The sequence below is a fragment of the Scyliorhinus canicula genome, chromosome 18, assembly GCF_902713615.1.
Source record: "Scyliorhinus canicula chromosome 18, sScyCan1.1, whole genome shotgun sequence".
NCBI lineage: Eukaryota > Metazoa > Chordata > Chondrichthyes > Carcharhiniformes > Scyliorhinidae > Scyliorhinus > Scyliorhinus canicula.
In genome coordinates, this window is record NC_052163.1 from 54,594,777 (window position 1) to 54,609,450 (window position 14,674).

Below are 14,674 nucleotides of genomic sequence, written 5' to 3' on the forward strand. Positions count from 1 at the left end.
GGCAACGCAACTCAATGTTAATTTGTCCACTTCATGCAACCTCACAGGCTTCTTGCAGCAAATGAAGGTTTGCCAGCTGATTCACCAGGACCACACTCACCAGCCACCCTGCTAACAAGATCAAGCAGCACTTAAGCTACACTTGCTCAGCCAACTCCAGGCAGCTTGCAACAATGGCACAGAGGAGACCAGCCCCAAGATGGAAGGACGCTGACTTGGGCAGGCTCTTAGACCTGGTGGAGGCCAGGAGGGATGTCCTGTTCCCCCGACGGTCCCGAATGAGGTGGGGGTAACTGTCAGCTCAAGGAGTATGACCAGGAAGACTGGCCTGCAGTACAAGAAGAAGGTCAATGATCTACACCGGGCAGCACGAGTGAGCGGACACCAATGACCTCCCTCCCCTCCCTCGCCACCAGCATCCCAGCCCTGCGGTGGGTCCCCCACCCCCACCGAGCACTGGAATGGCAAGCCCAGCACCTCCGATTGCTTTGCCTGTGAGCAAAGATGGATATTCACCTCTTAAACTCCCCACAGAAGCCCTTCCACCAGGTTCTCATTTTTCAAAGGGAGTACTAATCGGCCCTCGCGTGGTGGTGGCACTTGCTAGTGAGGCCTCTGAATGACGGGAGGCCACTGGATATTGGATCGTTCTCGTTAATTGTATGGAAATGGGGTGTAAGTGGTGAGAATTGTTTTCTCGCCACGCGACAGTGGGATCCCGATTACGCCTGTAGGAGCTGGCCAGTTGCATCGCACACTGTTTGACACCTGATGCAGATCTCGTTTCTACCCTCTCCCTCTATTCACTAGCCTTGTTATGCTTGAGCGAGAGCATAACGAGGCCGGAGAATCACGCCCCATAGCTCCAAACTACACCATGCGTGTTGACATTGATACCCAAGTCAGAATTCTCTGGCTGTTCACGTCGGTGGAATTGTCTGCTCCTGCTGGCAGCGCACCCCCTCCAGTGGGTTTCCCGTCAACATGGGGTGGCTTCAATAGGAATTCCCATTGACAGCGAGGATAATAGCAAATTCCGCTCTCAGTAAATAGTGCACAGCATTTTGCTGCCTAGAAACATGCAGCTGGGAGGCCATAAAATTTTGCCCCTAGACTCTCTGAGTGAGCTGTAAAATAAAAAATTGGAGGAGGAGTCCATTTGGCCCTTCAAGCCTGCTCTGCCATTCATTAAGATCATGGCTGTTCATGCAACTCAATAGCTGAAACCGCTTTCCCCCTTTGATCCCATTCACCGTACGTGCTATATCTAACTGCTTCTTGAAAATATGTCTAGGTTTATAATCATAATCGTAGAATTTACAGTTCAGTTCACCATCAAAATATTTGATATTTTAGGTTCTGTCTTAATCCATTGTTTGAAGATTTAAATTAAAAGTGAAAGATAATGGCACGATCTAAGAGGAAAGTTTCTCAGGGTGATTTGTGGGAGGTTTTGCTGGTGAGTTCCCCACCGCAATCTAACCAAATTTAGGGTGAGACTTTTTTTGGCCACACTTGCCCTTTGACCGGAAATTCCCACCCGAGGCCAGTAGACTTTTACATGGTCCTTGTCCCATCTGTGCCAACCTTGCGGCAAGCGCGGCCGGAAAATCCAGGCTTTAGTCACTTTTTTGGGCCTTGGGGAATTTCTCCCCAATCAAGTCCACACCCTCCACCCGTGCGCAATGCCACCCCCACACACATGGGCATTACCCCACACACCCCTTAGTAATGACACCCCACTATCTCCCCTTTTCAGGCCTTCCCAAGTCCCTTCTCAGGCATGTCCCTTCCTGGACCCCTACCCTTCATTCCCCCCCAACCTTCTGGAGGCCCCTTCATACACGTCCTGCATCCCCCATCCACACCCTTCATACCCCCATTCCAGCCTCCTTTCATGGACATGGCCCCCCTCAAGCCCTGACCCTTGGCATTGCCACACTGGCACTGGGCACCCTGGCACTACCACTCTGGCACCTTGGCAGTGCTCCTGCCAGCTTATAAAGGCCACCTGGGCACCTTGGCAGTGCCCTGGTGGCAGTACCAAGGTGTCAGTCCGGCAGTGCCAAGGTACCCACATTCAAGGGGTTGGGTCATGAGGATACCTTACTATGCCCCTGACCGCCCGTGAAACCCCTCCCCCCCTTCCTGGGTGCCATTCTGCCAAGTCAAAGTTTGTGTGGACCACTACAGAACTGCGCCCGGCTGGGGACTACCTGGGGAGGCAAGTAGATGCCGGGTCAGCACACCCTCAGTTGGTTTTAAACTTACTTAGGCGTGCGAGGCCTGGTGCCACCCATTGTTGGCGGGATCCTGATCGTGATGCCTGCACATCTTTGGGTTGTGGGGATGAGACCCACGCAGACATGGGGAGAATGTGCAAACTCCACACAGAGAGTGACCTGGGACCAGGATTGAACCCGGGTCCTCAGCACCGTGAGGCAGCATTGCTAACCACTGCACATCCCAATGTTTTTTTAGGGCCCTGGTTAGATGTCTGGGAGAAGACCTTAGTGTAATTGATTTGATTTCCCTCTTTGCTGACTTCACTGCTGCTGCATACCCAGCAATCCACTTAATTTGGCAGCAGATTGTCAGGAAGGGGGTCCATGCCACGACATCAGGTAAGCTGCGCAGAATTGGCCCAATAACATTGTTTTTTTTTAATTTGGAGCGTCCAATTCTTTTTATATCAACTAACAGGCAATTTAGCATGGTCAATTCACCTACCCTGCACATCTTTTTGGGTTGTGGAAGTGAGTCCCACGCAGTCACGGAGAATGTGCAAACTCCACACGGACAGTGACCCAGGGTTGGGATCAAACTCGGGTCCTCTGCAACCTGAGGCAGCAATGTTATCCACTGCGCCACCATGCCACCCAGGCCCAATAACATTGTTAAAATAACATCAATATTTTCTTAGATTGTTCATAGAAAACAACTATGATTGATTGAAATATTTTTCTGAATTTATGAACTTTAGTAAATACTGCAGTGATATGACATGTTTGAAACTGTTACCTTCTGTGCCATCTGGCTCTGCCTGCTCCTCACGTTGCTTTTGCTTGAATTTCAAGTTCCCCAAGTGCATTACTGAACCAGTGAGTTTGTAGATGCCCCATTTCTCATCACCGGTGAAACCCAGGATATCGATGGCAGTCTTTAAACCCAAACAATAGATTTAGAATCCAACAAGAACAAATTGCTTTTTATAACTGAAAACAGTTCCAAACGGTTTGAAATAGTTTCATCTACTTATTGTGGAAAAAATGGAAATTTACTTTAAAATCTCATTCTGACATACTATACCTCAAAAAAGTCTACATTTTCATTTCAATTCTGATAAACATTACTTGATATTGTCCTTATCAACTTATTATCCATGTCATCTTCATTCTAGTCATGGAGGAATTAGCTCTGACTATCTGAGTTTTTGTATACCGTCGGAGGCACGATAGGAATAGGATAGGAACATACAACTAAAGATATGACAGGTGTTACTCACATCAGTCGCCACCAATTCTTCTGTATCATCGATACTCTTAACAGAAATCTCACCCTGGCTGACAAAGTGAAAATCATAGGGGTTGGTGGTAATGAGACAACTCTCTGCAGAAAGAAAAACAAACATTTTGTCTGAGAAATTGTGATAAATAGAATGAGAGTTCTGAAGCACCCAATTTTACAGTCAGACTTTCCCTCTTGCATTCAGACAACTTGTTAAATTCAGGTTTAATTCGTCATTGACTGGTATCCACTATACAGACACACGATTGAATGTATTTATAAAATGTATATGCAATGAAGTTGACAAATAGCATCACTAAATTGTCACTGTCCATGTGGGGTTTGCACATTCTCCCCATGTCTGCGTGGGTCTCACCCCCACAACCCAAAAAGGTGTGCAGGGTAGGTGAATTGGCCACATTAAATTGCCCCTTAATTGGAAAAAAAGAATTGGGTACTCTAAATTTCTAAAATAAAATCATTAAATTGGAAGGAGGACTTCCGGTGGTGGGCATGAAATGAACAGTCACACATAAGGTGACTCCTACGTGAGGATTTTGTTTTTGGTCCTTTTTGCCCATTAACGGTTGCTGTACAATTGGAAAAGTGGTGTAGTTCAAGTGTTTGGATTCCTCCTCGGCGTGGGATGTCTGGAGGCTACAATACATGGAATAAGTAGGGTAAGGGGTCTTTGTCTGACTCAGAAAACCCTTGTGTTGCAGGAGAGGAGAAAATGATGGAGGTCAATGCCTGGTCGTTGCCCTCTCAGTGGACAACTGATGCAATTTATGGCGGAGGGGTTCAGGAGGCAGAGGCAGGCGGTCACGGATAATCGGTGATAGGTGACAGCCCATTCAGGCATCTTGGGACAGGGTGGAACAACGGTTGTAGGTACAGGGCTAGACGATTTGGAAGGTGGAGGAAGTGGTTGGTGATGATGATGATCGAGTTGCCTCCTTAAAGGCAGAGGTGGTGATGTTGGCGGCGGGGCAGAACATATTGAAGGCCAAGATCACCAACCTGGAGTATCGCTCCAGACGTTAAAATTTGAAGATTGTTGGACAGCCAGAAGGCATAAAATGTGTGAATGCACAGACTATGTGGCAAAGAGATTCAGGAAGCTGGTGTGGGAGGGGGGCCTTTGCAAACCCTCCCGAAGTGGATTGGGCCCACCAGTCTTTGCAACAGAAGCCCAGATCTAGGGAGTCGCCACGGGTGATCATAGTCATACTCCACACGTATTTGGATAAAGAAAAGATGATGAGGTGGGCGAAGGACACTTGTGAATGCAGACAGGAGGGCCACACCATCAGAATCTATCAGGACATTGGAGCAGAACTGGCAAAGAGGCGAGCGGGGTTCTATAAGGCCAAGGTGGCTCGTTATAAGATCAAAGTAAGGTTTGGAGTGGTTTGCCTGCAGGTCACGTTCAGAGACAGGGACTATTACTTGCACACGCCGCAGCAGGCAAATGCCTTCATAAAGAAACATGGATTGAGGGAAGTTTGAATGAAGTAGTTGGTTATACCTGAGTGTTGGATTTTGTTATTTTTCTTGCTATTACTTTTTTACTCTTATATTTCTTGCTTTTTCCTATTTCTGTTATGTCTTTAATCTTGTATTTGGGTTGTTGGTTTTTGGTTTCTCGTAGTATTGCTGGTAATTGTTAGGAATATTGGCGGGGGGGGGGGGGGTGGCAGCGCAGTGGCGCAGTAGTTAGCACTGGGACTACGGCACTCAGGACCTAGGTTTGAATCCCGGTCCTGGGTCACTGTCCGTGTGGAATTTGCACATTCTCCCCGTGTCTGTGTGGGTTTCTCCCCCACAACCCAAAGATGTGTTGGTTCGGTGGATTGGCCATGCTAAATTGCCCCTTAATTGGAAAACAAATAATTTTCGCCAGGTGGGAGTAACCCTGCCAGCAGAGATGCTACTTTAAAAAAAAAAAAAATTTAAGTACCCAATTCATTTTGTTTCCAATTGAGGGGCAATTTAACATGGCCAATCCACCTCCCTGTGGGGGTGAGACCCAAACAGACAAGGGGAGAATGTGCAAACCATACACGGACAGTGACCCTGTAGCATTGAATCCGGGTCCTCGGCGCCATGATGCAGCAGGGCTAACCACTGTGCCACCGTGCCGCCCCAGCAGAGTTAACCCAACAAGAGTTAATCATAGCGGGGGAGGACTTTATCTGTGTGCTTTATCCCAGACTAGCTAGGCCATGCCCAAGTCCATTACGACATTGGGGATGTCAAAGGAGCCCCTAGTGTTTATGAAGCAGATGGGAGGAAGGGGGGGGGACCCGTGGAGATTTAGATACTGAAGGAGAAGGAGTTGTCCTTTTCGCATGAATATTGAGTCTACTCCCATATTGGCTTTTTTGTAGTGGGTAAATCATTACTCTCCGGGGTAGTGGAGGAGGAGTATTCGCCAATTGTCATATCTCACCATACTCCCCATTATGTGGATTTGTGGTTGGAGGAGGGCTGCACTCAGCCACTCTCATGGAGGTTGGATATGGCGTTACTCAGAGACAAGGAGGTTTGTGAGAGGATAGCATCCACTATTGGAACCTATGTGGAGTTTAATAGGAACAAGGAGGTTTCACTTCCTCCATGTGCAGATTAGGTGGATTGGCCATGCTAAATTGCCCTTAGTATCCAGGGATGTGTGGGTTAGGTGTGATTAGGGTGTTGCAGGGATAGGGGGGAACCTGGTTAGTGTGATCTTTCAGAAGGTCGGTGCAGACTCGGTCAGCGAAATGGCCTCCTTCCACACTGTAGTGGTTCTAAGGTAGGGCTATCCACTTTTCTTGTTACTGTTTGCTTCGGCAATTGCGCCATTAGCTATCGCACTCAAGTCATTGGCTGGGTGGAAATGCATAGAGAGGGGAGGGAGGGAGCATAGAGTTCCCTCTATGCAGACGGCTTATTGTACATTACGGATGCTCTCACTAATGTAAGGAAGATAATGGAAGTCTTGAGAAAGTTTGGTTCCTTCTCAGAATATAGGGCCTTGTTGCACAACTTGAATCTGGCCAGTCTGATAGAGGGGATGAAGGTGGATTTGAAGAGATGGGATTACCTCCCATTGTCATTGGCAGGAAGGGTTCAGACGGTTAAAATGAATACTCTGCCAAGGTTCTTGTTTGTGTTTCAGTATCTTCCAATTTTTCTGCCTAAATAATTTTTAGTAGGGTTTATAATCTAATTTCAACCTTTGCGTGGGCAGGTAAGACTCCTGTGTTCAGAGGGCGGTCCTGCAGAGGGATAGACAGTTGGGGGGGGGGGGGGGGGGGCAGAGGCTGGCATTACTTAATTTGATGTATTATTACTGGGTGGCAAGCATCGAGGAGATGGGGGGGGGGGGTGGATTGTGGACTCAGTGTCGGTGTGGGGGCGGATGGAGGAGGCCTCTTCTTTAGGTTTGAGTTTGAGGGCACTTGTTACTGCTCCTCTTCTGTTCTCTACGGCCAGGTATTCTACAAGCTCACTTGTAAGAGCTTCACTTAGAACCAGTTTAGACAGCATTTTAAACTAGAGGCTATGTTGCTAATGGCGCCGATCTGTAGGAACCATGGATTTATGCCGGCTGGGATGGATTTGTTGTACAGGGACTGGGAAAGGAAGGGGCTGAGAGGTTTTGGGATTTGTTTGTGGAGGATAGGTTTTCTGGGCTGGAGGCGTTGGGGGAAAAGTTCCAGCTCCTGGGAGGGAATGTTTTTAGGTAGTTGCAGGTATGGAACTATGTGTGAAAGAAACTTTCCTCATTTCCTTGGTTGCTGGTGTCCTCTCTTATGGATAAGGTGCTGACCCTTGATGAGATAGGGGAAGGACAGGTATCTGACATTTATGGACAGTTAATGGAGAGGGGGAGGGTTATGCTGGAGGAAATAAAGGGAAAATGGGAGGTAGTGTTGGGTTGTGCTTTTGAGGGGGGTGGTGATGGGAGGTTCTGCACAAGGTTAGTCATACTCCCTCATTGGAAGACTGACATTGATTCAGTTTAAAGTGGTACATAGGGAGCACATGACCAATGCTCGGATGAATGGGTTCTTTCCAGGGGTAAAGGATAGATGTGAGAGTTGCTCAAGGGGGCTGGTGAACCACTCGCATATGTTTTAGTCCTGCCCGAAATTGGTCAGGTTCTGGTCTTCCTTCTTTGAAACAATGTCAGAGATTTTGGGGGTTAGATTAGAGCTGTGCCCATTGGTTTCGATCTTTGGCATCTTGGACTGCTGGGGCTGCTGGAGGGGGAGAAGGCTGATGTCTTGGCCTTTACGTCTCAGATAGCCCAGAGGCGGGTATTGCTTGGGTGGAGGGCATCTGTGCCACCTAAATTGACTGCATGGTTGGAAGGCATGTCAGAGGGGTTATTTTCGAGGTGAATGCTGTTTATTACCTTCTTTAAGGAGCCAGTTGTCATCAGCAAATAGGAGATGGTGGGTGGGAGGGGGGCGGGGGAGGGAGATGGAATGAAGGGTTCTGGGTGGGGGGATGGGTTGCGGGGTTCGTTTTATATAAACTGTATAAATCCGTTTTCCTTTTTGTAAATTGTAAATAAAAACTTTGAATAAAAATATATTTTTTAATTAAATTGGAAGAGAACACCCGATTTTACTTCAATCGATCTATTTATAGGGTGAGAATAAGGTATATTACAAAAATTAATGTGTCAGAACTAATCAATTTCACCTCAGCAAAGAACAAGAGATGAAGGTAACAACTTGCCAAAACTTCCAGGCTTACCAACAATTTCTGGTTTGTGGTTGGTCATCATCTGGTAGAAAATGTGGTAACTCCTTTCCGCTTTCAGCTGGAATGTTACTCTGGATTTTTCCAGTAGATCTAGAGAGAATGTACACACGCAGATATTGAGTTACTGAAGAACCAGTGTGCATGTCCAATAGTTGACTTATGGCTGATGTTTGTAAATCAAGTTCAGCGGAACTTACAAGTTTCAATATCTGCAGAAGACAGTTTCCCAGTGGTGCCAAAGTGAATTCTGATGAATTTACCCTGGAATGTAAAGATTATTCAAATTAGAGATTCAAAGCATAATTTCACAACAGGTGCACAATTTGTATTATTGAATCATTAATGTTGTTATACTTGATTTCTAATATGTGTTGTGGACACGAGGGGTTACAATATGTGGAATTGCAGGAAACGCGCAAGAAACTTACGAAGCGAGATGAGTTGTCATTTCTCACGGTCTTGGCGTTACCAAAGGCTTCCAGCAATGGGTTGGCCTGGATGATTTGATCCTCCAGGGAGCCCTGCAAAAATACTTTTGGTTATCCGGAGTTGGAGCATTTACCAAGTTAAGAAATGAATTGGAGCCAAACAACCAGAAATTGGAGAAATGTACAGTATCAATGTTGTTTTTACCTTCCCATGGTCTTTCCTCTTGGAGTCGCCACCTCCAGTTGCCACTGATGCAAAGTACTGGATGACACGTTTCGTGTTCACAGTCTTTCCGGCACCAGATTCTCCGCTGCACGGGGCGAGAGTAAAAACAAATTAAGAAACCGAGAATTAGCGGAATAATAAAGCGATTAAAAAAGACTGATCAATTCCAATTCCAGTAGTTAACAACCAACCTCTGCGGGAATATGTGAAAGCAGCAACACTTACGTGATCAAAATGGACTGGTTTTCACGATCTGTAAATAAGACCAACGTGAGATCAACGCTCAAAGTTCAGATAAGTTTTGTCGAAATTTATTCCGTGGTTCCGATTTTTAATGAGAATGAAATGAACACCCAACAAAACGAATTACTCACCAGTTAACATGAACTGATAGGCGTTGTCAGAGATGGAGAAGATGTGTGGAGGAGCTTCCTGACGCTTCTTGCCTCTGTAGCCGGACACGACCTGGGGATCGTACACTGGCAACCACTTGTAGGGGTTCACAGTGACACAGAACAACCCAGAGTAGGTCTGAAGTAAGAAAACATGCCCTTAAAATGAAATTCCGCTGATTTGTTCAATTACAAGTTTCACTTTGAAATTGAAATGGTATTTCAGGACCAAGGCTAGACAAACATTTGAAGCTGGCAGGACAGGTTAACTCCTTGGCTTTATCTCCTTGGCTTTAGTTTAGACTGCACAGCGAGACATTATGAAGAATCGCCGTTGGGGCCTCAGCTGGAGTATTGTGTGTATTCACTTTCTGGAGGATGTCAAGTGGATTCAGAGGTGATTGTGGATGAATGACCTCAGGTGTGGAATAAAGTGGGAATTGTTCTCATTACAGCGAAGAATGTTAAATGTAGATTCAACAGAAACATTTAGAATTACAAAGGATTTGATAGAGTAAATGAGATTTCTCCTGACAGGAGGGCCGATAATAACCAGAATTAGCCAAAGGACTGGAGGGTAGGTGGGGATTTGTTTCACACACAGAGTGTTACGGAATCTATACTGCACTCTCTGGAAAAAGTGGTGATTCAGATTCATTTTAGAAAGAGAATGTCCACTCAAAATAGAAACAAATGTGTAAGTATGTGGGGAGCGAGTAGGGAGAGTACCACTAACTGGATTGCTCTTGCTCAGAAACTGTACTTTCTTCCTCTCTACATGATTCTCTGGTCTGAAGATCCTGTACTTACATAGATCATCCAGGCTGCATAACGCTCTTTGAGGTTAAACAGCACAGATGCTTCATTCAGGTGGGTCATCATGGCCATGTCCTCGATTTTATCGAATTTTGGAGGGTTCATTGGGAAGACCTCGTCATCTTTGACAGTTACTGTCTGAAAAATAATCCACAAACCAACCCGTTATTTAAAGAAATGTGGCATTTGTGAAGACAATAACGCTTTTCAAGATGATTTACTTATGTATCAATATTTCAACTGACCCTCTTGTCCAACAGTGTCTCCACGGTGGCTTTGCCACCCTCTTTGCTCTTGATTGTACCTTTGACATACAATTCTTTCGGGTCGATCACATAGCAGGCAGATTTGGCATCGAAAGGTGTGTTCTGAGCTTCCAATCTCTCCTTATCAGTTTTACGGAGAAAGGCTGCCGCCGCTCCAAACACTGACATTTCCGAATCCCCCATGGTTGCGGTTTACTGTCCCAAACACAAATGGTGCATATTTATTGCAAACGTTACCGGTCCAATCTCAAATTTACAAGAAAAAAACAACCGCCGCTAATCTGTTGTCCCGAAAATTAAATTTCCCGTCATAATGACCTTGCATTCAGCCCCTTCCCGCCAATTCTGTAAGGGGTCGCACTCTCCCGCGTGAATTCGGATAAACGCCGAGTGTGAATGCAGGGCCTTCATCTCACTGGGTTCAGGAATTTCTGATCCTAACAACCACTCTCCAATACGAAGTTGGTTTGATGTTTTAATGGCTGTCATGGGAGTCGCATGATAAATGTTATTAGTTGTGCAGGATATGTTTCCTGAATCTGGTTGACGCATTGTTTGCATGCCAAACCTCGCATCTTTTCCAATGTTTAAACGAATTAAACTAGGTTAGGTGTTCACGTTTCACGTCCATTGTCGCATTTCTGCCCCTCTTCAGTTCTGAAGAAGTCACGCGGACTGGAAAGTTAACTCTGCTTCTCCCTGCACAGATGCTGCCTAACCCGCTGGGTCTATCCAGCACCTTGAAAATGGTGCAAAATCTCAGCAGGTCTGGCAGCATCTGTACGGAGAAGAGAGCTAACGACCCTTTGCCATTAATAATTGAGCACAGTAAGAAGTCTTACAACACCAGGTTAAAGTCCAACAGGTTTGTTTCAAACACGAGCTTTCGGAGCACGGCTCCTTCTTCAGGTGAAGAAGGAGCCGTGCTCCGAAAGCTCGTGTTTGAAACAAACCTGTTGGACTTTAACCTGGTGTTGTAAGACTTCTTACTGTGCTCACCCCAGTCCAACGCCGGCATCTCCACATCATTAATAATTGAAACGTTAGCTCATTCCTCTCCCCACAGATGCTGCCAGACCTGCTGAGATTTTCCAGCATTTTCTCTTTGGTTTCAGATTCCAGTATCCGCAGTAATTTTCTTGTTATTTATTTCGGATTTCCAGCATCTGCAGTATTTTTCCTTTTATATTATCCGCGGAGACATTCTTACTCAGCTTAATCACTGGAAAACTTTCATTTTTGTCATTTATGAATTGTCAGTGTAATACCACAGTTACTTTTATCCCCCTTCCCCGGCCGCCTCTGTGTGGGCACGCGTGGTTTCAACAGGAGAATCCTCCACCCCTGCCGATATCTGTTCTGCTATTCATATCCAATCACAGAATTACCACAGCGCAAAGGGCGGCCATTCAGCCCGTTGTGTCTGCACCGGCTCTCCCCATGAGCAATTCACTTGGTGCCAACGCCTTGCTACCTCCTCTCCCAATAAGCATAGTACTGTATTTTTCAAACAAGGATTGCACTCAGGCATGTCATATACATGCCTGCTTACACAGTTGCAGCCCCCTCCAAAAATGCATACTAATATTTGCTGAATAAAATCCGGGAGTCACCGAAGTGAAATGTCAACTGTGCTGAGGTGGAGGCGCCGTAACTCCCTGGCAAAGTCCTAAAATGTTAGTCTGAATTTAGCGACATTGTGGGCGCATACCTTGATGATCTCCACACACCGACTGGAGAGAGAGAAAACGACTTCCGCAACGGCTGATCTGCAAAAGGAATACATTTTAAAACATTAGCCTGATATTTCATTCACCACCGTGGCTATCTCTAACTACCAAAGCTGCTCAGCTCGTCATTTTTCAACTTGCTGGTGTAATCCGTTTTATATATATATATATATATTTGCATCAGGAACAATGACGCTCTGACTGATATATATCATAGCAAGCATTTTGAGACTGTTCAGTGTGTTAACAGCATGGCTAAGCGGGAGCACAAACTACTGGCGACAGCATCCTTGTTAACGAGGAAAGCAGCAGCATCCCTACAGTACGCACCGTGAAGCTGAGAGGGTGGCTGATCGGTGACACCTCCGCCGTACCTTTATAGATATCCCTCTTTCCGCTGGCGCAGCAAAACAAGCCTCTATATTTGGTATACAAAAGGACTCGCCACCAGACCTGCTTACCCCATCAACTCTCGCTTTCTCACCCGAGGCTATTTTTAAGGGTGGAACGTCAGTCTGCCCACATGGGAAATAAAAAATGTGCTGGTGTCCCTCCAGCCAGTCAACATCTGAGAAAAAAAAATAGAGTTGAGACGCCGCTTTTAATCGAACGTAAATGTTTTCAACTCAGAACATTGAGCTAACCTGCTTTGAGTTTATTGGCGAAAGAAAAAACGTTGGCCCGGGTGCTTCATTTTCAGCCGTGTTCAAAGTGACCCATTTGTTGCCCCGAGTTCCGGTGCTCATTCACATCTAGTATCCCAGCGAAGTTGGCATCGCATTGAACCGCTCGGTATTCGCCACACCGTTCCGCTCAGATTAGAGGGAAATGTGAAATTTAGAGTTTGGCAGGTTGCTGAATCCTGATCTCAGCTATTAAAATTGAAACCTTCAGATAATTGTGACTTTTCGTTTAATTTACTTTACGAGGAGAGGAATGGTTAGCACGCCCCCCCCCCCCCCCCCACCCCCACCAAATTGGTATAATTTTTTAACAAGTTGTAAGCATACTTCATCAATTCTGCTTGTGATTTTGATGCGATGACTTGTGGAATTGGTGCGAGACCGCTTGCATGAGGTAGGCTCAGGGGACACAATGGCTGCAAAACCGCAGCAAATTGACCCCCTGTTTTTTTTTTAATAACGCATGTCCTTATCGATGTTGTTGAAGTTGCAATTTATTGTGTGGAGCTGTGGCTATAAATGTCTCTAGGTGCATGTATTGTAACCACAAAACTGAGTCATTTAGATACAATTTGGAAGTGTGTTTTGTCACTAATATTCTATCAGTTTCAATTGAAATGTGCAAGAACCATATAATCCCTACAGTGCCGAGACACCATTCGTCCCACGGGATCTGCACCGACTCTCTGAAAAAGCATCCTACCCAGACCCCATCCTATCCCCACCTAACTTGCACATCTTTGGATACTAAGGGGCAACTTAGCACAGCCAATCCACCTGACCTGCACATCATTGGAGTGTGGGAGGAAACGGGAGCACCTGGAGGAAATTCACAGGCATGGTGAGAAAGTGCAAATTCCATACAGGCACCCAAGGCCGGAATTGAATCCGGGTCCCTGGCACTGTGATGCAGCAGTGCTAACCACTGTGCCACATGCCACCCTCTGAGGCAGATGGATTGTTGTTTGAGATAGGAGAATTGATCCAAGGCTGGGTTAGAGTTGAAGTACAGATCAGCCATGATCTCTGATTGAATGATGAAACTGCCCCCAGGTCCCTTGGACAGCAACATGTTGCCTCATTTGTGTGAAAAAAAAAGTCTCACACCATTTTACAAGAGTGTTGTAAAGTAAAATTGACCACCGAACCGAGGTATATTAGGTCAGGTGGCTAAAAGTTTGGTTAACGAGGTAGATGGTCAGCTTCAATCTTCTATGTCTCTCTTGCGGAGGCCATGAGTTAGATTCAATTTGAATTGGGTTTTTTTGGAGCAAGCAATGAGATGGATTAAGGATTTTCCCTGTCCATTCTATGCATTGGCTTTGTAACTTTAAGGATGGGATAAAAAAAATTAAAGGTGGGCAGCGAGGTAGAGAGAGCAAGATGCTTAAGGAAGGAATTCCAGAGCTTAGCAGATGGGCAGCTGAAGGCATGTCACCAATAGTGGAGTGATTAAAATTGGAATGTGCAAGAAGTCAGAATGGTATGAGTGGCGGATATTTTGAAGGGTTTGTGGGCTGGATGATTAGAGAAATAGGAAGGGGCGAGGGTATGGAGGGATTTGAAATCGAGGATGAGTATTTTTAAGTCAAGGTAGGGCCTAGCGGAGAGCCAATGTAAGTCAGACACAGCGGTGGGAAGTGAACAGCATTTGGTGTGACTAAGGACATGGGCAGCAGGGATTTGGACGACCTAAAGGTAGAAAGTAAAATGTGGAAGACCAGCCCAAGAGAGTATATGAATAGTCAAGTCGAGAGGCAGCACCTGCAAAGTGTAGGATTCCATCTTTGTATCAACGGAAAACAGACTTGAAATGTGAATACATGCAATGGTAAAATTTTAACCGGGTAATCAGGCTTTGAACT

General features: G+C 45.9%; 1 protein-coding gene across 1 annotated transcript in view; it reads right to left on the minus strand.

The window, feature by feature from the left end:
- Window positions 1-12,545, minus strand: part of LOC119953769 (myosin-4-like) — a 40,284-nt gene extending 27,739 nt beyond the window's left edge. Inside the window, exons 1-12 of the mRNA XM_038778384.1 lie at window positions 12,457-12,545; window positions 12,108-12,165; window positions 10,376-10,591; window positions 10,125-10,268; window positions 9,297-9,453; window positions 9,148-9,175; window positions 8,902-9,007; window positions 8,697-8,789; window positions 8,466-8,529; window positions 8,260-8,358; window positions 3,506-3,609; window positions 3,022-3,160 (exon numbers count right to left, since the gene is read on the minus strand). Coding sequence (XP_038634312.1) covers window positions 3,022-3,160; window positions 3,506-3,609; window positions 8,260-8,358; window positions 8,466-8,529; window positions 8,697-8,789; window positions 8,902-9,007; window positions 9,148-9,175; window positions 9,297-9,453; window positions 10,125-10,268; window positions 10,376-10,579 — 1,138 coding nt within the window. The 5' untranslated portion in view covers window positions 10,580-10,591; window positions 12,108-12,165; window positions 12,457-12,545. The remainder of the gene's footprint in view (window positions 1-3,021; window positions 3,161-3,505; window positions 3,610-8,259; window positions 8,359-8,465; window positions 8,530-8,696; window positions 8,790-8,901; window positions 9,008-9,147; window positions 9,176-9,296; window positions 9,454-10,124; window positions 10,269-10,375; window positions 10,592-12,107; window positions 12,166-12,456) is intronic.
- Between the last annotated feature and the right edge of the window lie 2,129 nt (window positions 12,546-14,674).